The 27,263-nt window shown below is 38.9% G+C and overlaps 2 protein-coding genes across 4 annotated transcripts; both read right to left on the reverse strand.

Moving 5' to 3' along the window:
• Nucleotides 1–2,241: 2,241 nt before the first annotated feature.
• Nucleotides 2,242–13,508, reverse strand: lamp2 (lysosomal-associated membrane protein 2). 3 transcript variants are annotated; one of them, XM_077577630.1, is made up of 9 exons: nt 13,336–13,508; nt 11,439–11,554; nt 10,907–11,117; nt 9,553–9,714; nt 9,267–9,487; nt 9,066–9,185; nt 8,762–8,816; nt 8,490–8,660; nt 2,242–3,121 (listed from the first exon to the last, which is right to left on the reverse strand). In XM_077577630.1, the coding sequence occupies exons 1-9, from the start codon at nt 13,379–13,381 to the stop codon at nt 2,979–2,981; spliced, it is 1,245 nt and encodes a 414-aa protein (XP_077433756.1). In that variant the 5' UTR covers nt 13,382–13,508; the 3' UTR covers nt 2,242–2,978. The 3 variants fall into 3 exon arrangements, with proteins under 3 accessions (XP_077433756.1, XP_077433755.1, XP_077433757.1); XM_077577629.1 differs by having other exon boundaries at nt 2,242–4,898; XM_077577631.1 differs by lacking the exon at nt 2,242–3,121 and adding an exon at nt 5,032–7,742.
• A 298-nt stretch (nt 13,509–13,806) lies between these two features.
• Nucleotides 13,807–26,894, reverse strand: cul4b (cullin 4B). The gene is made up of 20 exons (XM_077578581.1): nt 25,988–26,894; nt 24,291–24,406; nt 24,103–24,206; nt 23,934–24,003; nt 22,801–22,874; nt 22,559–22,721; nt 22,358–22,447; nt 20,839–20,921; nt 20,691–20,758; nt 19,698–19,816; nt 19,411–19,603; nt 19,237–19,341; nt 19,041–19,151; nt 18,860–18,945; nt 18,156–18,263; nt 17,954–18,067; nt 16,547–16,652; nt 16,291–16,463; nt 16,060–16,212; nt 13,807–14,752 (listed from the first exon to the last, which is right to left on the reverse strand). Exons 1-20 carry the CDS (start codon nt 26,439–26,441, stop codon nt 14,657–14,659), a joined length of 2,586 nt encoding a protein of 861 aa, XP_077434707.1. The 5' UTR covers nt 26,442–26,894; the 3' UTR covers nt 13,807–14,656.
• Between the last annotated feature and the right edge of the window lie 369 nt (nt 26,895–27,263).

The following is a 27,263-nucleotide window of genomic DNA, read 5'->3' on the forward strand; positions in this document are numbered from 1 at the left end:
TTGTATCGACTCAGAGCACCACTGTATTATTCTTTGTGTGCTATTTGAGGGCCTCCAAAATGTCTTGAGTCAAATTGCAAATATGAGCTTCAATCAATTCACATTAACTGTGATGCCTTGAGGGACATCTATTAAGGGAAGCAGCGTAAATAGGATTTTGACAGCAACTTGATGAAAAACTATACTTCTTCTGACAATCTTATGGCCAATAGGCACTAAAAAACACTCAGTGTTCCCTCCAGATTCAATAAAAGCATGACGGGTGACAACAAGGTTACCAGCTCATATAACTTTATTTAATTTTGCTCTATTTTTCAGTCACTAACCCAGGCTCACATTGCTGGAAAGTGCGTGTGTGTTTTTTAATGTCCACCTGTCTGTATGTGTCACCGTCTTTAATTAAGCCTTCAGGTCAGGGCAGCTTTCTCATTAAGGCAGTGTGTGTAGGTGTGGAGAGCAAACAGTGTAGTTGCTCGGGAAACACTGCATCATGAGCTAAGAAGCAGACATGTTCATTGAGTTGGGCAGCTGCCACTGTTACTACACAAAAAGCGCAACAAAGTTGCACAAGAGTTGCACAAGAGTTGCCTGGTAGGTAGTTAGATAGGTACTCACATACTGTATATGCGTTATGACTGTCCAATTCTGAGAGTGTGCACACAACACATTAACTCAGTTATTTTTAAGTGAATTTTAATGAATTGTACAGGTTAAAGGTCACATTCATGGTTGATGAAGTTTAAAATGTAATAACTTTTTGGTATTACAAAAACACAATGCCACTCTCACAAGTCATTTGAACTGGGGTATGTAGGCTTCACTGCGTGGCTAGATACAAATAATAATGCCCCGTTTAGCAATATCGGGAAGGTGTTAATTTAAAAATGCGTTTGTAGGTGTGGTTCGCTCTGCAATGATTGTAGATAGAAGTACACTGCATCATATTTTGAGAGGAAGTTTCCTCTCATTTGGATGGCTTTTCTGACGGCTGTCGCCATCTTGTGTCAATGAGTGGTAGTGATCATACATACATCATGATAAACCAGGCAATATTGATGATAAATATTTACAGTATAGAAACTACTGATGATAATAGTTTTCTTACAAGGATAACCAAAACATAAATAATTTTATCAATAGTTGGTTTATATTATTTTGGTTAGCCTACCCTGAAGTATCCGTATTTTAGGGAAAGACAAACACCGTAGTGATAACAGAAAACCTATCCAACCTACTTTTTGAGAAAATTTTTAGCAATGACAATGGACAATAATATTTTTCTTTTCAGATTTTCCCTCCCAAATAAAAAATTGAAATTTACTAACCTAAAAAATATATAATTTTGTAATTGCCTATATTTATGGAAGGGTATTACTGACACCCCCCAAAAAAATGAATAAAATCATACTTTCTCAATACATGATAAATATGAAGTGTTAACATTACTTTCACATTTTAACGTGATATTGATGCCCAAATCTGCACTTTGTGCTACTGGTTAGCTTGTCTGTCTCTCAGTTCTCAGTTCTGGGTTTAAATTTCATACAAATCTACCTCCAACATGCCAATGAATGTTCCACTGTCATACTCTTACCAATGTTTTAGAATAACTAACATTCATAATTTGTAACTGTCACACAAGTGTAAAGTTGGTAAAGCACTGCATAATAAACCTACACACTCACCCTCTGATGGCGCATGATAAACGTTGGTGAGGGAAGGCTGATAACATGCATCATGCTTTTTAACCTTCTCAACCGTCATAGATGTTACCTGCTGTACTGTAAACCTTCAAAATGCATGACTTACTCACCAGTGATTGACAATGTATTAGATGGGGATTACTTCTTTACGTTAACTCACTTTTGTACTCAGCAGGTAGGACACAGAAAACACAAATACCATTCCTGTTCTGTAATTGAGCTAGTGAAACGAGAGAGGGCTGTTAAGTTTCTGTTATTTGTCCAAACATTTGAAAAATCTGTCAACTTTCCATGAATGGTAATATAGGTATGGTGTTTTTACTAAATACTTTTTTTGCCCCACTGCATATAGATTTTGCAGGAAGTTAACTCCATATTTGCTTCCGTTTTAATGTGTAACGGCCATTTTTCCCCATATTTTATTTTCCCACTCATGTCATGAACTTTGAACATGTTATAAACCAGATCATCGAATGGGCAGTTTGGCAACCTTTGAATTCAGTCACAAGATCTTAGACCATAAAACAAAAAACAGAGCTAGAAAACAAGAACCAAACTTCCATTTATTTCATTCGTCCCCTTGTCCCAACCTTGCACATGTTAAGACAAGCTCGTCATCACATTACTTTCTTCTCGAGCGAAGCAACTGAACGGTGGCTAACGGAAAGGCACAAAACTGTCTGTTTGGGGGAGGGGGGGGGGGGGGGTCAACTGCCGTGCAATGCAGTGTCCGTTTAAAACGTGCCTTGATGAAAAGAATGGTGCAATTAAGCAAATATCCGCAGGTCGAGATTTGAAAAGTATTCGTCTGTGATCACATCTTTTCCCCAAAATGTGTTTGCAGTGCTGGTAAAGTGTTTAGTGTCCCTTCTCATTCAACAGTTCATTTCAATATAGTGTGCATTAAGAAATAAAATAACATTTTCTGGCAAACAAGTCAATGTGCTATAACTTACTTTTACATTCAAGTCATTCAACAAGTTATTTCATTCTATACAAGAGATTAATCATTTACACGTATAATATTGTAAAGGGCAGAGAGGGAAAAGCCCCCCCTCATGTTGGGAGTGGAAGTGGACATGCAGTCTTGAGTCAAACAATGCAATTTTCATTTGAAATGGTTTGGCTGACTCCATCGTTGGCAAAGGAGGAGGAAAAGACAAGTGCGGAGGTAGCTGGGATACACAGGGGCATAGGCTCAATGTTACTTTTCAAAGGCCAGGGGGGGGGCGCAAAAAGAACATTTGGGAATGTTTTTGGGGCAGAAGCAGCGCTTTAGACAGACTGGTAGCCAGTGCGACTCTTCCTCCGGCCAATCAGGTAAGAGAGAAGGACAAGGACGATTAGGAAGCTGAGGGCCACGCCCACTGCAATGGGCACCAAAAAGCTCAAATCAGAGTCCAGGAAGCACTCCTCGGCTGAGTGGCACACAAACAAACACGCAGAGACACACGAGAGACAGTTAAGTTAGCGTTGTCAATTAGCAGGAAAGAAGCTTAGGGGGAAAATAGAGGCAATTGTGAATGTTAAAAATCATCAAAATGGTTAGGAGAGGCACATATCCGAGCCTGGAAGAATTACAGATTTACAAAAAGCAAATCAGCAATGTGAGAATTCAAAAGCAAGAGAATTAAAATGACATTATTCTGTATGCATATGCATTAGAGGACTCATTTGACATGTTTGGGAAAATCTGTCCCGTGGGCAGTATTTTATTTTGAAATGGCTTGGTCAGAACCAACAAAAAGCCAAAAAATGGTCACAATAACGCCTAGGGGATAATTAATAGTGCCATATACTGTATGAGTGTAAAGTGCCTCAAAGCTCATTACCAAATGTGTACCTGTATCACTATCGCTACAAAATAATATCAATAAACAGCACAGTAGCACATAAGCATTTAAGACAAATATGTTAATATGCTAAACTTGGCGTACAAATAAAACAATCTTAACTTTTCAGGAGTAAACGACTTTACGGATGAGAAATAAGTGGCAAAGATACTCCCTTAACTTTTCTTAATGCCACAAGAATAGTGAATTCATTACTATGCTAAGAAAAGCTTTTGTATGTTTTGGTTGTCGTTAGAATAGAGCAGAACGTTAAGAGTATTCGAGAAGTAATTAAAGGGAGATGTCTTTAGAGCTTGCCATTTAGTTCCACTGCAATTAGCAAAGTATAAAACAATGAAAACTTCACAAGCAATATCATGATAATATTGGAATCAAGTGGCCAAGTTATAGTCCCTCAGCAATGTTTTAATTAAGTCCTAAAATAACCAGTAATAAGCCAACATACTGTCTTAAGCATTTTAGTTAAGTGCCAACATACTACAAAGGTGATGGCAGATGTTTATCATTACAACTAGACATTTTAACATAATTGGGTAATTATGCTAACATAACCTAAATAAGCCTTGTGATCTTCAAATTTTTGAGCGAATAAAAGCACATTTTGCCGTCAAGTGGCCAAGATAATAGCTTTTCCATAGATATATTTAAAAAAAAAAAAAAAAACTATCCTAAGTTCTTTTGTTTTGGCTTAGTAACGATACATCTTGGAATTGTATTTTAAATGTGTTGGCAGGTGGCTGTCAGTTAGCTTAGCCATTACGCTAAACTAACAACGATCAAAAACTACACATGCAAATGGCCGCGATATCACCCAGCCCTCACCGTATATATGTTTTTAAATAATAGCACAAACTGAACAGTTATGCTAAACTCAGTTTTTTTTTTGTTTTTTTTTCAAATAATGTTTTTGTTTCATCTCATTTCTGGAGCAATCCACCAAGTACTTCATGGAATCAAGTGGGCGAGAAATATCCTCTCATTAACAAAACCACAAATGTATTATTCTACACGAAGCTCTGCTCATGTAGTTTTTGTTCCCCGTGAGTGACATGATTCCCAAAATGTCAAATGGTCCATTAAGCAAATAAGCGCATGTGAATAGGAAATGCAAACACCAAACAGCGAAACTAAAGTCTGAGAACAGAGAACACAGGTAGCTCTCTTGATTACAAAGCAACCGCCCCAATAAAAAGACAACTCTAGAAAGACTCATAACCGCTGGCCATGTTTCTCTTTCTCCCGATGAAGTAGGCCAGCAGAACGATAAGAATGAGAACAAGCAGGGCAACGCCAACAGCTATGGGAACAAGGAAGTTCTCCGAGTCCGTCTGGCAATCCTCAGCTAGATGAGAGTGAAGAGAGAAGAGGTCAGACGTCTTCACGGAATAAAGTAGAAATTAAGTAAGTGAAGAATGGGTTAGGACAAAGCTAGCATCTAAGATTCATCAAACAAAAAAAAACATTTACTCAGGAGAGCCAGGACAGCAGCACACTTTTATTTATAATAAACCTCCAAAATACTAAAACGATCACGTTTGACACTCTGTATCATTCATTTTGTGAAAGCAAAACAAAGCAAGAATGTTATGTTACACACAGATTCCCTTTTGCTGAACATGCGAAAAATCATAAACCTAACATAGGCTTAGTCATGGAAGCCAATACTAGTAATGAGCAAGGCACTATTCTCTACAGGTTGATGTAGCACAAAGCTGAAAAAAGTAACAACGCTGCAATTGTTCAAACATTCACACAAAGTCCGGGAGGACCCAAAGTTATGGAGAAAATTTTAAAAGGCTGGGAAAAAAAAAAAAAAAAAAAATCATAATTGCTGTCCCAGTTGGAACATACAAAGGCATATTTGGGCCACACCGAGATTTAAATCCATAGAGAATATAGTCAATAGATTCAGGGAAAATTTGTATTGAGGGGGGAAATACATAATTTTAAAATTATAAATTTGTAATAGTACGAATCATTTGATTAAACTACACTCATAATATGAAAAGTACAAATGTGAGAGAATAATTTCAATAAAGCCATAATACATAATTTTATGAGACTAAAGTTCTAATATGAGATATGTAATTTTACACAAGTAAAGTAAAATCTGAGAATGAATTTGGAAATGAGAAAAACCCGATTATGAGAGTAAAGTTTTAATGAGAAAGGTGTAATTTAAACAATACGACCTTAATCATATTATGGCTTTACAACTTCAGATATATAATTTCAGTTGTTATATTGCACTCTAAAATTCTGACTGTCATATTTCGCGTTTTAACCTAATTTTATCCCTGACTTTACGTTTTTTCTTTCAACATTGTCATTTTAACATCTGATTTGTCTCTTTTTTTATATTCTTGTTTGATTTTTTCTTTTCAGCATGGCCCTAATACACTTCCGTATAAACGGTTAAATGTCACTGGCTTGTTATCGTCGCAAAAAGAAAAAGGGGAAAACACACACACACACACACACACACACGATACTGGTCTCCTGAGGCTCTGACATGGCTGCAGTGCATGTGAGAGAAAAATAAGCCATCGTACTGGAAGTCAAGGAGGGGGTTGGTACTTAGCGCCTTCCACACCAACATGGCTGAACAGCGAAAGGAGAGCTAGGTGTCCATGGAAAGTTCAAATCTTAAGTCATCCAGGAAGTGAGGCAAGAAAATTGGCCAATCAGAAAGAAGAATACTGCCACATAACTTGCTTAACTCCTGTGCATCATCCTCACTTTGGATTTGTCAAGGACACATGACCATGTTACACATTCATTTGGGAGCACCTGCAGCAGTCAGAGCCTGGATCACAATACAATCATCAAGTAACAATTTTGTACGCAAAAAAAAGAAAGAAAGAAGAAGAAGCATACTTTAGTGCATTTACATGAAACAATACCATCCCTTTTCAGAACCCAATATCTCGAACAATTATGTAAGAAACTCTCTGGATTGATTTTTCTGACTTGTGCAAAGTGTTACAGACCCTTTGAGCAGAAAATGTGACGTGTCTGGTGCTGGTTTTGCTTGACACGTCTTAACACCTTCCGAGGGCACTGGGGGTGAATAAAAATGTCTTCCACAATTGTGTCAATCTAATGTTTCTCCCGCTCTGCAGGGGCAAACATTGGCTAACGCTTTGTTTATATGCTTTCTTAGTGGTGCACACCTTCACCCTTTGGTGAATGATTTAGCGCAACTATCTTTGTTTTCTGCAACCGGGTGAAGGTTTTGCATCCGAATCCTGAGAAACTATTCAGCAACAATGAATTAAATTATAGCAGGGGCGGGGAACCTTTGCCCAAAAGTTTTACAAAGTAACTACATTTTGAACATCTGTGGATTAAATGATTAGAAGCGTTCTGAGGCTTTGTTTTGTAGAATAGCATGGCTGGCCATGTACAGCATAGGTTTCCCCCCCCCCCCCCCCTCCCTGGATTATTGGGATGCAAAATACAAAATCATAGTATACAACGTGCAAGAGATGAAATCATCAGGGAAACAAGATGGAGTGTTGTCAGAGCAAATGCAAAATCGTCAAAATGGAGTTGAGGAAAGTCCCACAGCGGCACTATATTGTGTTACACAGCTGTGAAGGCTCAATTCAAAAAGTGAAACTCTTCAAGGTAACACAAAATTGACCAGAGGAAACCATTGTAATGATATATATATATATATATATATATATATATATATTTTTTTACAATTATCTAATTTTGGGCGAAACTTCTGGATGTCTGCAGTCTGATATGATTGGGGATAACAAATGTGGATTTTGCATTTGCTCATTCACAAAAACAAAAACAAATGAAAAACAGAAGAACACCAACACAAGGAGCAGACAAGTTTGGTCCTTGAAGAAACTACCACATTATTGTCCCTGAAAACTCTCAGAAATATTCTATGTGCATGTTTAACACACAAAACATTTCTGATTTCAATGGAAAGGATTTGAATTGCCGAGAGCCAATCGAATTCATTGCACATAAATCAAGGACCAGGCTTGATGTCGTATTTTGCGACTGATTTGCAAAGTGGCTTCTCAAAGGGTCTGATATCCAACATAGGTCTTTCTTCGACCAATCACGTATGCGATCACTACAATGAGAATCAAGCCAGCCAGAGCAGCGCCGACAATGATTGGGATTAAGATGCTGGTGTCGTCCAATGAGCACTCATGGGCTGCAGACGAAAAGAAAGTCAGTCAACCACAGATTTCTGCCGTTTGTACGCACAACACCATGTTGTCTACTTGCTAGAAAGGTTTTCCCAGGAAGTACCATTTACTATTTATAGCCTTTTAAAAAAATACATATTTTCACTTTAAGGCTGGAATGACTCAAGAATGCAAGGGTCAAGTAATAATTAAAATTTTTGTGGCAGAGTTGCAAGAATTGGATACTACAGTGGTACCTTGACTCATGAGTTCACTTCATTCTGTGACTAATTTCACAACTCAATTTACTCATTTAATCAACATTACACACTGAAATGAATTGAAATAGTATTCATCCATTTCTTCCCCCTGAAAAATGAACTTTTTGGTTAATAGTGAGTGACAACATAAACATGGCCGCAGTAGTTAGTCTAGTTGTCAGTTTGTGTGAGCATCCGGATGGGACTTTTGGATTATTGTAGCTCTTTGCTTATGTTCACATTTTGTATTTTTGAGTTTGACTGTTCAATATACAGTTTAATGTGCATCTGCTACTTTTAGCCCCCCAACACACACTTCACGTGAGCAGCAACTTATAAGGTTGCTCGTAACTTAAAAAACACTCGTAAGTCAGGGCACTCGTAAGTCAGGGTACCACTGTACTTCTGAAATGATAGCACGATTTCTCTAATGTTAAGCAAAGATCAACCGTGAACTGTAACAATAATGTGTTTGTAAACGCTGCTAAACTACAATGAAGTGAAAAAGGGTACCTGTACTGAAGACGCCCTTGTTCACTGCAAAAGGCTGCACTTGAAGGTTGAAGGTGAAGAGGTTGAGCAGGCTGGTGATGGTGAAGTTCTGCTCCTTGTTGCACATGTACGAGCTGCCCACCGACGCCTCCCACAGACTCAAGCTGTTGTTCGCCTCAGAGACGACCAAACCTTGCAACAAACACACAAGCCAACATTAGCCGACTCCTGCTTGGAGAATGTGCTTATTGTGTTTGTTTTGTTTGGGGGTGGGACAAAATGACATGGCTTACCAGAACTCAGGTTTGCGGTGACATTCACAGCCTGTAGGTGGAATTTTTTGGTGTCCTGTAAGGAAACATGAATTTTCAGATCAAAGACAAGAAATTACACGCATAAGCAGGATGATTAATCATCTTGGAATTGCAACATAAAACTCCACCCTGTTGATACAAAGAGCTCACGAGACACTCCATTAGGTACACCGACACTCATAACCAAAACTGTAGCTTTGACAAAAGCCTTGGAAATGCAGGTGGAGGTGTACCTAATAATGTGGCCAGAAAGACCAGCCACGAAGAATAGTCGCAGACTTACATTGGTGAAAGTCAGCGCGATGGTCATGCCATTAGACACCAACACCAGCTCACTAGTGTTGACTCCGCACGATCCAGACACTGTGGTCACGTTGGGGTCCAAGTTGATCTCCTGATACTTCTAAAGCAACAAGGACCAGAAATCAGTGTGGCCACATTCCATTTGGAGAGTTAAATGTTTGGCGGGATCACACACACACACCTCGCCATGCTGGACGCCAATCCGCAGGGCGAAGTTTGCCAACAGACAAGCTGTGCTGTTCACGTCCGGTTTGATGGTGAACTTCCCAGTAGTGGGCGTGGGGAGGGTAGGGGCGGGGGTGGTCGGAGCGGGCGTACTGGCGGTGGTGGTGTTTGTCACTGGAGCCACTGTGGTGGGAGAGGCAGTGGGGGTGCTGGGCAGGTCGGCGGAACAGCTGGTCACTGCGAAGAGAGGGAGGCGGTAAGAAGAAAACTTGGGCTTAACATTAGGCCGAGTTCACCCTTACGGTTTTTGCTCTGTGTGCCGTTGCTGATAAACGCCTGGATGAGCACGTTCCACAGGGTCTGGATGACCGAGTCGGACTGGAAGGTCTCTTTACTCTTGCAGGAGTAGCTGGTGTCCGTGCTTACGTCAGTGATGTGAGGCCTCACGTTCACAGAGAGAGTGTCTGAAGGCAGAAAAGGGGACATTATGGAAAATCTTTTTTAAAATCGTTTGCATTTCAAATATTTGTACATAAATCGGAATATAATTTGTGGTGGCCTTTCTGCCGCCTTAGAGTGTCCACATGGAAATTATCACAGAAATCAAAACACCATAACCAGGTCTTGTGTGATTCAGTCAAATAATCTGTTTAGGATTTTGATAACATCTATGCATCTTCTATACTGTTTATCGCCACTAGGAACGCAAATTTGGTCGACAAGTACACCCTGGACTGCTTGCCAGCCAGTGGCAGGAAACAGAGACAAGCAACCATTCAAAACAAATTTTCAGACCATCTAAACAGGGCTGGGTAATAAATGAAATTAATTCATTTAATCGTCATTTTGAGAATCAAATCATTGAAAATGAATTTTGTCTTCTGGATTATTAAAAGCTGTTGTTTTTGTGTTCCGTTACATCGATGTTATGTGAGCTGTAATTTTCCACAAGTGGCAGAATGCTGATGGGGGGCTTTACAAGACGGGTTTACAAGCTACCAACTACTTAAATGTGGCTATTAAGCACAAACTTTTAATGTTAAGTTTGTTAAAAACAGATTTAGAATCACATTATTGTTGTCTGAATATTTTTGCACAGGAATTATTTTTGAACAAATGAAACCTTTAAATAAACGTTTGTTGAGTTTATTAGATTAAAATCGGAATTGTCCAGGTATAAATAAAAAAATATTGAGATTTTATTTTTTGCCCATAGATCGCCTAGTCCGACACGTAAAGATAATTTAGTATCACCAGTAAAGTAACTGGAGAAAACCCTCGCAAACATGAAGGGACAATAAAAAATAAAAAAAACTCAAAGGAAAAACAGAACCACAAATCTCAGAACTATGAGGCAGCTGGGCTAACCCTATGTCAAAGTGTACTACTGATAAACTCTTGCACAAAGACAAATATTTGATTTAGGGTGTACTATCAGAAAATTCAGCTATTTTAACATTGGTGTGTTCACTTCCCACACACATCACTTGTTTGTTAGATTCTTCTTCATCCTGCATGTCATTTGCACTCACCATAGAGCACCAGTGTCATTAACAAGCTTGCACTAAACGTAGCACGGTGTGTTGTTAATTTGCTAACACGCTATTGCTGAAGGTGTCTTGTACGAATCATTGTGTCTAGTCTTGGAGACGTTACCGGTCAATGAAGAGTTAGGGAAGATGGTGGAGTCGTTGAGGTTGTAGGAAAATGTGATAGAATCCGCCTGGTAAGTGCTCCCGTTGAGGGTGAAGTTCATGCTCCAGGAGTGTCCGGCTCCGAAGTTGAGCTTCAGGATGGAGGTTGTGTTGTCACATTTGCTTCCATTAAACATGACATCAGATGGAAGATCAAAATAGGCCAGCATAGTCTGAGGAGAGAAGCGGCATAAAGAATAAAAAGGGGGGCCCCACTGGTTTCTCCATTGTACATTTCTTATTCTCTCTTTAATTTGTTTAATCATAACTTGGAAGTCAATTAGTGCTACAAAACAGGTCGAGTTCCACTTTGATGGTTCAATTGTGAAAGCAACCCTGCAGTTATCCGAGCTGCAGCACAACAATTCACCAGTGCATGTGACAGGATGTGCGCCAGGAAAACGCCAACAAGTGAAGCGCTGACTAGCAAGAATCTTTGGAGCAACACACATCATTTGAGAGTTGTTGTGCTATAAATGAGATTAGAAACTTACCTTGTTCTCTGAGGTCTCATACGACACAGAGAAGTTGAGCATGACATTGGCGTAAAGACATAACTTGCCATCTTTGTCTGTGACATTCACCTCAGCCCCACGTGACAGATGGATCACTGTAAAGATAGATTTTGAAACGTATGTCACTTTTATTTCCCTATAGATATATGTATGTCCTGCAACAGTAAGCGCACAAATTCATTGTTTGGTTCTCACTGACAAGAACAGAGGTGTGCCTTGAACTCTTCTCAGTTGAGTGAATAAAATGCCCCTTTTGACCACTATTTGTTTCATGTCATTGTTCTGCCTGACATGTTTCTTTTCACAAAAAGCTACATTTTCTTTCTTTCTTTTTTTAAATGAGAAAACAGTCTTTTAGGTGAGACCAACTAACCCATATTTTACTGCCGATTACTACAGAATAGAAAGCAGTAGAAAATATATAATATTCTAGTGAAAGGTGATAGTCTGGTTTTGGTGTTTATATGTATTACAGTATTCAGTGGGTCTTGCAATATGAACCCACCAGATCGAATTTAACGCTAAACACCGCTCAATGATCCACTGCCAGAATTGAAGTGGATATTTTGCCGCTACCGGCTAATTGCCACCTCGCGCTATTTTGCCGTAAGTAAGAATTCTGCGCCAGTGAATGTGTACTAGCTCGTGCGATACTGGTCGTCGAAAAAATGCTAGGTTCCCAAATTCGAATCCCACTGTCTACATTTGTTTGGCAACAAATTTCTTGCAACCACGTGTTTAAAAGGCGCAATTGCTGCATTTGAAGACGCAAAGTGTGATCTACTGCCCGATAACCCAGCTTTGATGGTTATGGTTAAGAAGATTGATGCCGATAACAGACTACTTTATCTTTGCTTGCAGAAATAAATGAAAAACTTCGTGAAGACAGCGAAGGTAGTCAAGCGAAGCCAGAACCACGCCAGTGCATACTCGCTCCGTCGATTGACCAATTAGAGGAGTTCACGGCAAAATACAGCTAGCAGGAAGAGTTGCCAGTCACGGCAAAATATCCACTGCCAAGAGAATCGGCGTCTGCTCGCGAGCTTCAGAATAGCTGTCCTGTACTGCGTTAGCTGCACCACAAGCAAAGACGTTTATAAACAAAAAGATTGAACATTCGGAATATTTATTTTATAGCTAAACTAGATATTTTTAAGAGTATGTAGTGCAGAAATTAACCTAACTTTCTGCTCAGTTAGCGCTTCATGGGGTTGCCTCGCTAAATGCCAACAAGCGAGCGCTATTTTATTTCACGCACAGTTAGATATATATATATATATATATATATATACATATATAAAAATGTCGTGTGGTTTACATTGTTGCCACCTAGTGGGGGGAACAGAGGGCACTTAAACAAGATGTGGTGTGTGGTTTAATCATTAACTAACGTTAGCTTTTTCAAAACTAGCGTTAGCCAAGCACTATGCTAGTACGCTAATGTACGCCACAGAAGTGACACTAGCAAAGCTACTTTTCACAATAGCCGACAGCCTGACACAGTAATCTGGCTATAAAATACCGTTGCCTTGCCCGTACAAAAATAAACATGTTAATACACCAAAGCGTGTAATTTAAGATTCATGCGTCCCCTGTGGTACTCGAGTTTCGATGTTGTTGACGAAGACGGTAATTAACATTACAACTAACAACAATCAGCTGCGCTGATGACACATCCGACGGATGATTGTGGCTTCGTTTTGAGGGTTTTGCACAGACGTGTTTTAAAAATACACGTATAACTTGAAAACATACATTTCTGGTTTCACCATTTCACTAAAGCAGCAGGCCGAAGCTCCTCAGGAGTCGGCAGCCTATCACAAATTGTGACCCACCTCAGTTTCATTACTAAATGCACATCAATAATTTAACTTACCACATCCAAATGCGAAGAGAAGAGCAAACGCGGCGTGTCGAAACATGATGTCCTGCTGTTTGGTGAGGGAGGGAAAAAACAACAACCCCTAAGAGTCGAGCAGTCGGTGCTCCCTGGACTTGACTGACTTGCTGCCGAGTACTGTATGAGGAAATGCACGTCACGTTAAGTCATGTGACGGGCCTATTGGTCACAGGGGTAGGGGGTGTGGACTCCCATAACCTGCCTCTGTAACGTTATTTCCACTGCACTTTGGTCATTTTAATTCAAGGTTAGTGGACCTACAGACTGCCATCGAATTATAAAAACAAAACCTCAAAAGGACCGTTAATTGAAATAATAATAAAACGCCCCCCCAAACACAAAAATGTAAATCTGTTCCGCTCTGGCCAATGAATTCGAACAATCGATGAAAGGGAAATTTACCCCAAATTGAAAGGTAATCTAATCTTAAGAAAGGCATTTAACATGTTTGTACAAATATGTTTATTTTTTCGTGTTGCACGCCAAAACACATTTCTCACTTTCCGCACGCCCCAGAGAACTATTTAGTGTTATATGACGTTCTGGAGAAAAACAGGGGAGTAGGTTAATGATGATGAAATGTTGTGCTTTTGGCATTTAAATAAAAAAAAAGAAAGAAAGAAAAAAGACAGTGCGCAGTAAGCAGGTTAAATGTCACGTCGGATAGGTACGGCTTGTATAAAATAAAAACTAAGAAGGCTTGATGGAGTAGCAGCTTGAATAATGAAGTGCTCTTTTTTTCTGTCCGTGTTGGCATTCACAGTTTTGACAACCTGAATTTGACACATCCATCCATCAAGTACTCTCATCCACTAGTCTTATATTTGACAGCGGCTGAGGAAACAAGGATATCATATTTTTTAATGTGTTTGAATGTGTGTTGGCATTTACAAGGGGCTGAGAAAAATAAAAAAAAATGGACAAAGTGACTCCGCAACAAAGAGCATGTTTCAAAGTGTGGACAAAGAATCTTAAGTTTGAAAATAAATATATTCCATTGCTTGGAGAGAAAAAAAAGAGAGCGAGAGAAAAGAAAAAACAGCAAACGTGTATGCGTGCATCCTTTGTCCAATGAGCTCAGAGGCACTGAGAAGTATGGACAAAACTCTTTTGATGGAGGTGCGGCCTACAGAATCCCCGATAAACATCCTGCGGAGCGGCATCCATTCAGCTCATCGGTGGCTGGGTTGACGATGACAATGTTAACATCCACTGGGGCAAAAAGGTTCATAGAGGTGGATCACTCATGACCATGTGTACCTCCTCCTCTCACAGTTCACTTTTATTTGTTTGTTCTCTAAGCCACATAGTTGTACTGGTTGGGATTTTCCTTGTCACGCTCCATATAGTCTCTGTCAATGAGAGACTCTATCCTCTTCTTCAGGTCAGCAGGCTATGTAGAGAAGCAGAAGAGGAACATCATTTGAACCACACTGTTAAACTGAAACCTTCTGTCACAAATCACAATTTGTCAAATGTAATATTTTTCACACAAAATAATACCACTGGTCAGTCCTCATGTGTGGTTGTTACTTTAGCAAATTATTGACCAATCTAAAGCCTCGAAAATGGCTTGCTCTCTTTGATGACGCAATGTTGAAGGTTGAAAAGAAATGCAGTTTTCAGGGTCTCTTGAAAGGTGTTATTTTTAATGGTTGTTTATTGGTGGTACAAGCAAAAAATAAATAAACAAATAAAGACACACTTTGTCGGGGGTTGGCACGTGCGGATCAAGTTTGGTGCAAATAAAGTAAACAAAAGATGTTGTCTTTTTTATCATTTAGGCTACAATGGAAAGGTTCAAACATCCGTTTTTCCCCCCACTTTTGCTTGAGAAGTATAGTATATTGTTCTTCGTGCCTTTGAGTCAATACAGAAGTGTTCCTCGGAATAACGGTTGAGTTCTGCTATTTTTTCTCCCCCGTCATCCTCCATGTCATGATTTATGCTGTGCTAGATTTGTATTTTGCCTTTTGTCTATTTTATGTTGCAAATCTTCCTGGTGTTTTTGTGCACAAGTAAATTTCATTAGACTTTCTATCGATCTTATGGGCCGATATTTAGCATTTAATGCACATTTTGTGATCGTCCATGTCTTAATTTGCAGTTTTGGTCAATGACATCATTGATCAGATCGTCCACTACAAATGCATTTTGACTGCCACTAATAATAGATTTAGGCACTACCTGTCAATATACAACCCTTGAAATTGTGGCTGCGTAACCGCCAAAATGCAAGGATCTATTGTATTGTATTAGTATGGTGGCCACTGGTCAGCTGGATCTAGCTTAAGGCCTAGATTTTTTTCCCCATAAAAATGTTACTTGTAATTCCGAATTTACTACTATTTTAGTGTAGGTTGCTGGCAGTCTACAGTGTGTTCCCGTAAACATTTGGATTACATTGCTTCGATAGGAATGGAACTGTTTTAAACCGAGAACCTCCTGTATTGGATCTCCAATTGTGTAGGTGCACCTAAAGAAATGTCCTATAAAGTTGAATTAGCCTGAACTAAACTAAATGACAGCAGGTTAACTGAATGATAAGGAATAACAAAACCAGGAATGTCCAGTGTTGAGCAACAGCAAGCTCCAGATATCTGAACAATCAGTGAATAATTTTGTGCATATGTACTGCAACAAAAGCAACTCTTGTTTGCTTTGCAACATTCTTCCCAAAAAACAAAACGGTCTAACTACCTTGACGGGGAACTTGAGTTGGTTGTACACCTCGGACATGAGAAGGTTATGGCTCAGAGTCTTTCTCATCTTCATGATGCGCACGATGGCGGCGTCAATCTGATATTGCCGATCCTGGAAGACCCTCTCTGTTGTGCTGGCCTGCTCCTCCACCTGCAGCGACATAAAAACGTCCAAGTTCACTTCCGTCATCCCCTGAGACACAGCGAGCGTGAGACCAAAATGCTGTACCGTCTCTTTCATCTGGATCTGGTTTATTTTGATGCGGAAAAGCCTGTGTTTGAATTCGTCATTGCAGGAAAACTTATCGCCGTCCTCCACATCTTTGCTTTTGGGGATTTTGGTGAGGACACGCGCTTTGCCACATGCCAGCGACTGCAGAGTGCGACGCAGCTCACTGTCCTCTGTACACAAAACATGACACCTGGGATCAGTCCCGCTCAATGAGTGGGACGTGGCAGCAAAGTGCTGGCGAATCCAAACTTACCTATTCCTGTGGCCAGTTTTATCTCCTCCAGGGTGAACTCCTCCCCTTCGTTGAACATCAGCAGCACTAGTGTTTGGAAAAGTGACACCTGCAGCTCCTTCTTGCCCTGGTGTGAGAAAACAGAACATTACAGTTGATATAAGAAGAAAAGGATGGAAAATTTGGTCTATTTAATGCAGGTAAGGTTGGTGAGCCCTGACGGTTTAAATACTGTCGCAGGTAAGAGTTAATTCTCAATGTCAAGAAGAAACCCACTAAACTAAAGCTAAACTTCAGCAGTTATAATTGCTTCAACAGAACAAAGACAATATATAGATATACTCATAAATTTACACAACTTGGCAAAATGTGTAAGCTGCATAACATTCTTTAAAGGAAAAAATCTGCTCAGGCGAAAACAGAATAATAGGACAATCGTTAAAGTTCAATCATCAGTCACAATTTCTAAAAATTAGAATAAAAATAAATAAAAAATTGATCTTTACAAATTATGTCAGGGTATGCATGTAAATCAATAAGCACAACTGAACATGTCTGTGTATTAGAGCTGTCAAACGATTACATTTTTTAATCAGAATAATAACATCTTAGAATTTTGATTAATCACTTAATTAAAAAGGCTTTTAATCAACATTTTTTGCCCGCCAAATTTGAAGAGCACCTGTTATGTGTTAATTCTTTCGACATTTAATGTTATGAGGATGTCTCCCACATTTTTGATCCGCTGCAAGCTCATCCTCCTATTTTTCTAATCAGTTAATTACTTGCATAATTTAAAATGAAAAAAAAATGACCCCAATATTTGGATTTCAACAAATATTCTAAATGTCATATGGAAACATGTATTAAATGCTTTACTTTAGAGCAGTTAGTTATGTTTATTGCTCAAACAACCTGCACTCCCTTAAAAATAACCATCCGCTGACGGGGGTGGGGGTTTTGTATTCTTGTAAAACCAATAAAAAGAAATTTGAAAGAAAAGTACCCATCAGATGTCAAGATAATGGATAATCTGCTGTCAAAATTAACAGTAGGAATAATCTGCGTTAATACATGATTAATGCGATCATTTTTTGTGATTAATTAATGAGTTAACGCTTTTACTTTAACACAGCCCTACTGTGTATATTGTTGGATGCTCTATTTTCATGATTTATTGTTGCATATGTAACAGTTGCTTACCGGTTTAAATTGACTGCAACAGCAGAGCTAATTCCCATTAGCATGTTTTCCATTATATGTGAGCATTAAGCTAGCAAATGATTATGGCAGTGATGCTGTGTTGAAAATATTTTGAAAGAACATTTATGACAAATGTTTGTTTAAGCCACAAGGTGTTGAAATTGAGGGTAAAAAGTCATGGCTTATTGTCCACATTTTGCGGTATTCCAGAAATAATGGACCTACCTCTTTAAATTCTGCTTTTAAAACACAGTGACCAAGCGTCGACTGCCACTGCAGCTTCCTGCCGCTGTGTTTGCCCAGGTAGAAGGTCTTGAAGATCTCTTGCAGGCGCACCATCTGGACGCAGATAATCAGCGGTGTTTCAGTGTACCACATTTATTACACGTCACATTATAAAACAGCCATTACTTAAATATTTGCTCACCTCAGGCGGCAGATGCACTTCCATGGGGATGTAAGTGGGCCAGTAGCCCATTGTGAGGATGTTCACAGTCAGTTCGATGTTACCGGGAATGTTTTGGCACTGCATATACTGAAAGACAAACGACATGACAGGAGATGAACATGCTTTGGCAACAGGCATTCAGTCTTTTTGTGGGTGGAAGATGGCGATGGTCAGTTTACTAAAAGATAGACGATATTATGGGCCACAGTGAAAAGTAAAAATATAAGAGTGTAATGCCACAATCTTACATCAAATTATACAATTAAATGTATGTAACAAATAACACATCATCGTGAATATGAGCAGTTAATTGTGAAATGCACTAAAATGCGCTAAATTGTCCATAGGTGTGAATATGAATGTTTTTGTGTCTATATGTTCTCTGCGATTGACTGTGTATCCCAGTCCTCTCACTCAAAGTCAGCTGGGATGGGGTCAAGCTCATCTGTGATCCAAATGAAGACAAGTGCTACAGAAAATGAAAGGATGGCTTTCTAGTGTTTGTAGTTTGTTGTAATGACATGATATATTGAAAACAATGTGGAGGCCTCTTTAGCTGGTACCTCCCTGACAACCCTTACAATATTTGCAAGTTAGAGTTCTTTCTCACTCCCTAATCTCTATAATGGGGTGTTGTAGCCAATTAGCTGTAGGAAAAAACGGACCATTTTGTATATTCTTACCTGTTTGAACTGCACCATTATGTCTTTTGAAAGCTCCATATCTTTGAACATGCCCTCCAGCTTGCTGGTGAATGCTGCGCCACATTCTGGGATGAAAACATACCGTCAAACTCCATACACGTTCCCTCTCTCTGAATTGTGCATTTATAATAAAAAAAAAAAAATGTATAATTTTTTTTACCGTGTTTTAGTTTAGACAACATTGACTTCTCAGCATCCACAGAAGCACTTTTTCCGACCAGTAACCGCTTGGCCAGGTCCTTCTTATAAAAGGCCTCAAAAACGTCTTTTCCTGAGGAAAGGAAATGGGATAATATTTTTGTAATTGACCACAGAGGGAAAACGCCACCACTATTATAAAGCTTGTTACTTATTACCATAGATGAATCGAAATATGATCATGATCTTGTCCAGCATCTTTTCCAATTCTTCATCTGTTGCCTCTTTGTTGCCAGCTCGCAGCTTAGAATCCACATGTTTAGCTGGAAATTAAACGGCATTTAGAAACAAGAAATGGATGTTTGGGACTTTAACCGTGTGCAAAATTTCACCTATGAGCTCTGCGGGCTTATTTGGCCGCTTGTTGATGAATGTTTCGAATGCCTCCTTCATGGCATTCACAAACTTCTCGTTCTTCATGAAGCACACATCGATGATGTGGTCCACCTTGTCCTTGAAGTCCAACAACTCTTGCACCATCGTTTTGTCTTTTTCAGGGTTGATCACGATTGTGCTTCCGAAAGCCTGCAGGATAAGTACAGAGTACGTTGTGAGAATTAAACTTTCAGATTAGATAACAGTGTCTCCCATCATATTTACAAAATAAACACACATGTACCTTTATGTACTCTATCCAGTGTTGCAGGAGAACCTGAACGCCACTTCGCACTCGACTGAAGAGCTGATAGAGGAGAGACAGATCCTGAATCCTATTTTCATCCAGCAGGTGCGTCAGCCCTGGAACAAAAATTCACATTCACTGAAAATGAATGCATCATCCAGTATGAGGGGTGTGATCGAAACGGTCCAATTAAATTGGAATAGATGACCCTAAATTACAATCAAATAATTTCTCAGCCTGGGAAAAAAAACTCTAAAAGTAAATAAAAACAAATTGTAATGAAAATTCTGAAATTATTATAATCCTGCGAATATCACAATCTTGCTTTGCGATGCATCTATTATTAGCTAATCTCTTTTCAAAGATAAACTGCGTCAGCCCTGGAACAAAAATTCACATTCACTGAAAATGAAGGCATCATACAGTATGAGGGGTGTGATCGAAACTGTCCAATTAAATTGGAATATATGACTCTAAATGACAATCAAATAATTTCTCAGCCTGGGAAAAAAACTTTATAAGTAAATAGAAACAAATTGTAATGAAAATTCTGAAATTATTATAATCCTGCGAATATCACAATCTTGCTTTGCGATGCATCTATTATTAGCTAATCTCTTTTCAAAGATAAACTGCGTCAGCCCTGGAACAAAAATTCACATTCACTGAAAATGAAGGCATCATCCAGTATGAGGGGTGTGATGGAAACTGTCAAATTAAATTGGAATAGATGACCCTAAATTACAATCAAATAATTTCTCAGCCTGGGAAAAAAAACCCTCTAAAAGTAAATAAAAACAAATTGTAATGAAAATTCAGAAATTATTATAATCCTGCGAATATCACAATCTTGCTTTGCGATGCATCTATTATTAGCTAATCTCTTTTCAAAGATAAACTGCATTGGGCTCTTTTGTTTTAAAAATATTTGTTTACGATATTCTCTGTATTGGAGCATGTAATCGTTTTCACATTTTAGCTACCGTTTACCTTTTTGCAGGGTTGCTGTGAGATGTTCACCAAGCAGCTGCTTCTCCACTGTGGCAATAAGAGGTTTTCTACAGTGCAAAGAAATAAATTATCAGACTTTTTTTTTTTTAATCAGAATGAACCATCAAGAGTGAAGTGGAACACTCACTGTGTGCTCTGGTCTAGATATGTAATGACTCTGTCTGCCTCCTCCTCCAAGCGTTTGTTGACATGGTGCAAATACTCGGGTACCTGCAAAATACGATGGCCAGGCAGTGAGATTTATTGTACTATAGCTAAGGCTGTGCAATTAATCGAAATTCAATTACAATTTCAATTATTACACTCCACAATTAGAAAAAACAGCATAATCGTAAAAAAAAAAGATTAATACAAATTTTTTAGTTGTTTAAATTGATACATTTGCAACTTTTTTTTTAAAAAAATATATTTTTTTAAATAACTAATTTAATAAATGCTTCATCCAAAACAAATTTGCATAATTATAGTGTTTCAAATAATTTTATTTGTCTTAATATTTTTTTTTATTAAGTTTAAACATAAATAAATGATCGTCCTACTGCACAGTGCACATGCTGCACTCCAACTTCAAGTTTTTGCCAACATAAATAAATAAATATATATTATTATAAATTCTGTTTGGTCCAAAAGCAACTTCAGGGATGTGATTTGACCAAAGTGAAATTATCTGAAAATTTAGCCGGGGGTCTGGGGGTGTTTTTAAGTACTTTCAATGCACTCACATGACAAAGAAATAGACAAAACAACAGCATAAATTTTCAATGTATATTGAACTATCCCATATAAAATGGCAGTTTTAGTCAACTCAAAATCAGTCACATTCAAAAACATTGGACTGCCTTTGCTTTTAAAAACTATCACTGAGAATATCATCATATCTAACTAATGTGATTACTAAGTTAACACATAAATAATGTTGAAGAGTTCAAATTTCATGAACAAATAATTGTATCATGACCAAATGAAAAGTAACTCATATTAGAGCATACCACAAATGTCTTTGTTATAGCAGAAGATGTTATCTGTCGGAGTCATGTGCATACACAATGAACTACTAAAATAATAAGAATAAAAATAAAAAAAAATCTGATTTTTTTTTTTTGGGGGGGGGGAGATAAAAAAAGCGGAATTCCGCGAATTAGCGGAAAAATCACATCCCTGCAACTTACATAACTAAAGTGTTTCTATTTTTTTTATGCTTAAACATGTTTTTGTTTTGTACCAAAAAATTAAAAATAGTTTGAATAATCATGATTTCAATTATTGCCAAATAATTGTGATTATTATTTTTTCCATATTCGATCAGCCCTAACTATTGCTCTTGTTAAGGCAGGGAACCAGTGTTTCAATGGCATTATATTAACAATCACCTAAGCATTAATATTTTTTTTATAAGAGTCTTTTGATGTACTACAGTAACTTGTTTGTGGTAAAAAAAAGAAAATCAATTTAAATATTAGGATGAGTACTCCTACTATGTTGAATTTTCTCTTGACATGAATTGTAATATACCAGTAACGAGCATCATTATTGAAAAATATATTATTTATTCAAAATCAAATCCAAAAAGAGCTGTGTAAAGAATGAACCTGGCAACTAATTGATGAAATCCAGTTCAGTTTGTCCAAGATTGTCATAGAGCTCACCTCTCGCTCCTGCATCAGCCTCTGGCCCTCTGCAGCGTACAGGCGATTTGTCTCCTCCAAAAAGCGCTGCTCAAAAGAGTCTTGATAAATCTGTCGGGGTCAGAACGCTTTCAGTAAAGTCATCCGTCAACAGAACGCATGCGGAAAGCAGCTGCCAAAAGGTGACGCGAGCGGTACAACAATACCGGATAGTTGGGTTACCTGCAGATCCGAGAGCATGCTCAGCAGGCTCCTCAGCAGACTGCGGTCTATCGCCTCGCCGTTGCGCTCCCTCTCGATGAGCAGCAGAATGCCATCGATGGTTTTACTCTGGACTTTCAGGTCGCTGATGATGTAGAACCTGAAGAGCTCCAGACCCATGTCCCTGTGCAAAGATGAACAAGGCTTGTGAGCAGGGACTTTGTTGAAGGTTTGTAGAAAAGAATAGGCTGCAGATCACTCACCAAATGGATGGCAGCATAGAGTTTTGTAAAACATAGGTGCGGTCCAAAAATAAAAATATACCCCTGATCATAATCTGTGGAGCAAAAACAATTCTGATTAAAATACATTCAGCAAATTTCCATCATGCCATTCCTCATTTGGGCTGTAGGTGACAGGCCTGGTATGTCCTGTACAGGTTGCCAGTGAATCACAGGGCATAATAATTATAGACAAAAATATTTATCTTCAATTAAACTAACAGGCATGTTTTGGGGATGTGGGAAGAAGCCAGATTACCTGGAGTAAACCCACACAAGCATAAAAAAAATAATAATAATACAAACTCCACAAAGGAGGATTTGAACTGAGATTCCAACCCGGGACCTCTCGACTGCGATGCAGACGTGCTAACCATCAGGATTAAACGAAATGTAACAACCACTTATACCAAGTGGTGTTCCTAATATTTACAGTCTTAGTTAAATGTAAACCATTAGAAAGACCTGTCTGTGCTTTACACCATTGTAGACTGTAATAACCACAATAAAACCTCTCAAAACTGGACATTAGAAATCTTTGTAAAGGAAGAATGTTTTGATACAGCGCTTGTATTGTATCTCTAATTGGACAGGTGTATCGAGTCAAGTATCCAACAATACTAGCACATACATGTTGACTGATGATTAGCCTTATAAAGACAGTTATCCAACCAGAAAAAGAAATAAACAAAAAACAGTACAACCGACAAAATCAAATACGACAATTCGGAATAGGTGCAAAACTTTAAAAAAACAAAACAAACTAAAAGTTAACAACAGCAAGATTGGAAACGTGATTATCTTTTCACTTGACAACTTCAAGTAAGAATCTTGTTAGAAAAAGGAGACACGTGTGTATCTGCGACGCATTGCCACTGTTACTCAAAATGTGTCCGTATAGTTCATGGTTTTATGACACTAGAGCAGTCAACTTGTAATATATCCAATGGGGAAAAACTGTTGTGTTCCAAAATAGTCTGCATTCTACCTACTGAAATTGCTTTGAATGGCATGACGATGCCCACCACCTAGTGTATAAAGCAGCTTTAGATCAAGTACAAAAAAATGTGTGTACTGTAAATGTTTTGGTGACACTCAAATGCATTAAAACGTACCATTTGTCTGCAGTGATCCTGCCAGCACTTGTCTATTTTCTTCAGGAAGAGCACACTGTCCAGGGCTCCCGTGAGAACGACGTTAAGGCAAACGTCAGATTACTACTATGTTAATGATACACTCAATGAATTTAACAGGTCTATCTAGTGAAAGAAAAAAAAAGGATATTCTCTGAACTGATTGATCTGGGCCTTGATGTGATCTTCACACACGGCCCTCAGCTGTTTGTAAAGCTTGGCGGAGATCTTGTGGGAGCATAGGTTCTCAACGGCCTGCGGAAGGAATAAAGGACAGTGTGAGGTTTAGGCAAAGGAAGAAGAGAAAGGGGTGATACGCGGTAAAGCGCGCAGCGCTACCTGGTAGAGCTCCTCCAGGTTGTATTTGATGGACGTGCTGTTCTGAATGGCCTCCACCGCTTCCTTCAGCTTCTGCCACGTCTCCTGTGTGTAGTTCTCTGGCAACTTGGGCTTTTCTGAGTGCAGAAAATAGTTTTGCTTTTATACATGTGACTATTCACTGTAATGAGTTCTACCTTTACAAAAGCAATATTTATGGTTCTAATGTGCAGTGGTGTAGCACAGCAAGGCATTCTACTGAGACTTGCCACATAAGTGAACTATTCAAGTATTTCTGTTACAGATCTTGAATTCTATATCACTAGCTCATCTATATTGCTGTCAAGAGCTACTTTTTTTCCAAAATAAGTCATTTTCAGCCAAATTTATTTGACACAAGAGTAAAAATAAGTACATAAAACTATAAATTAATGGTTGTAGAAACCTGACACTGCCTTCTACCACCCCGTCATGTTGAAAGCAGTTGTCGCTGTCCAACAAATATTTTATATGGGACACAAGATTCAAGCGCTGACATCACTGAATTATCTTATTGTGGGATGATGCCATCTTGCTAGATGTAGGCGGAGCGGCAAAACGATTTACTTAAGCCAAGTGTAGAAAGACTTTGACTCAAGTAAAAATAAATAAATAAAAAACTTTAAAAAAAGAAGCCCTCCAAATAATTACTTCACAAAGTCAGTGTATAAAATACTCAAACACTGAGTAAATTCAGATTTATATGTTGTTGTATGTGACGTCACATCCAAGCTCTGAGCTAGTGTTTTAGTCTAATATGCCAATATTGATGTGCCTCAGGTTAAGGTGTTTTGTTTGTGTTGAGTGATTTTAACTACTGAATACAATCATATAGAGTTGTGCGATGTAACAATACATGTCATAGTGTAAAATAAAAACATTTTCCATATGATGTAAACCTCTATCGTTTCTATTATTTAGATGTACTGTATAGGGGATCAATCAATCTGACTGCTACGCGAATGTAACAGTTGGATTAAGGGCTAGTTAATTGCTCATGTCTGGGGACTGGGCGCAGGGAGGACGCTCTAAAGAGGCGACTGTTGTTAAGCTTGTTACTTGTAAATCAAGTTAAATTAAAATTGAGTCTGTGAACTGTGTATAATATGCTCCAAGGCAATAGTGCACTTTTACACTGCCTACTTGCTGGCTTTTGTAGTTTCAGTTTTATTTTTTCTTTAATTATTTTATACATAAATATGTACGTTAAATGGGGAAAAAGATGCAATTTTAAGAAAAAAACAAGATTTTGGTAAATATAAAATTACCTATATATTTATGTAAAATGTCCTGTCGTGAAACGCGGACTACAGCCATTAATGGAACATAGGTTCATCGAGTGTGTACATGCTAGATGCATGGCGTTAATGCTTTACGATCCTCTCCGTTTTAAATGCGTTGCTGCCACCTTGTGGCATAACTTATGCAATTATTGGCCCCCATTTCTTGTGGTTGTTCAGTGTACATGTTTTCCTTTTTGGTTTAATATAGCATTAAATAGCAAAATAGTAGCTTTATTGGCTTTATATGAAATTGATTCAAGACTGAACCACATTTACAACACAACCACGGGGCTCCGGGGATTGTTTTGCCCATGGACTTAAGTTGCAATATTGCTTGGGAGGCTAAAAGCTCAAATGGTGTGTACTGTGTGTTATGACATTATGAGCATGGTTTACCTTTGAAATTCTTGATGACTAGCTTCTTGGCGGCGCCAGGTTTGCTGTTGGAGAAGGTCCCGGAGCCCGCCGCGCTCTTGGTCAGTCCGTTGGCATGGTGGCCCCCCACGCCGGCGGCCAGGAGCACGGCTTTGCTTTTGTTGTTGGAGCACGAAGCAGCGGCAGCCTCCTCGGCCATTTTCACATCCAGTCCGATAAAGTCCACGGAGTCCTCGAAGCGCAACTTCTTCTGGATGTGCACCGGCGACGAGGAGGTGGACGAGGAGGAAGTGAGGGTCTTGGGAGGCGAAGGGGAGATGGTGTCGCTGGTCTCTTCCCTCTCGGAGCCGTTTATTTTCCTCTTCTTCGAAGATATAATGTTGCCGCTGTCGTTTTTGACATCAGTAGTCGTTGCTCTTGCCTCCTGGGTTGGCGGTGGTGGGGGGTTAGGGGAAGATAAACCTGTTGGAAACATGAAAGAACGGGGAATACTAATTCTTAGCAGCCAGTCTTCTGATCGGAAACTTCCCAAAGCTAAGCGAGGAGGTCGAGCTCAACGTTGGCGGCTGTTTCTTAAGCTCCACGCGAAGCCGCCCTCAGCTTGCCTCTTCTATTCCACAGAGGAGAAAGATAGAAGAGTGTATATTGTCAAAGTACAACCTCCACTTGCTGCTAGCCTGCTCTCTTTCTTGTTATTGCTGCCTGGCATCCAAAAGAAAGATGGTGGCCTATTGCTTCCTCTTCTCGTCTTTTACCGCGTTGTCGAGTGGTCAGGCGAACAACATCTGACAAAAGGAGCCCGTCCAAAAAAAAAAACACTTACTAAAGGACTAAAGTTAAGACACGAGTAGGTTCACACGAAAGTAAAGGGGGTCACTGGTAAACACGACAAAAACGGCTCATAAAAACTACTCCGTGACCCTACCGGAAGTACTTTGTACAAAAGTACTTTTTGCACTAACGTCTTTTTTTTATTTTGGATGTTTTGCCCACAAGATGGCGCCATATAATTATAACACAAATCGGGTACTCAGTTTACGACGTAGTTGCAGTATATCCCTACGGCGTCGACTGCACGTTAATACATTCCACGAAAATGGAAACGCGTACACTAAATAACCTGCACACACTCAACTTTATTTAGATGGATGGATGGATGGATGGATGGGTGGGTGGCTGTAGATAGATAGATAGATAGATAGATAGATAGATAGATAGATAGATAGATAGATAGATAGATAGATAGATAGATAGATAGATAGATAGACAAATAAGTGAACCCAAATATGTCACGAAA

Source organism: Vanacampus margaritifer, chromosome 10 (genome assembly GCF_051991255.1).
Source record: "Vanacampus margaritifer isolate UIUO_Vmar chromosome 10, RoL_Vmar_1.0, whole genome shotgun sequence".
NCBI lineage: Eukaryota > Metazoa > Chordata > Actinopteri > Syngnathiformes > Syngnathidae > Vanacampus > Vanacampus margaritifer.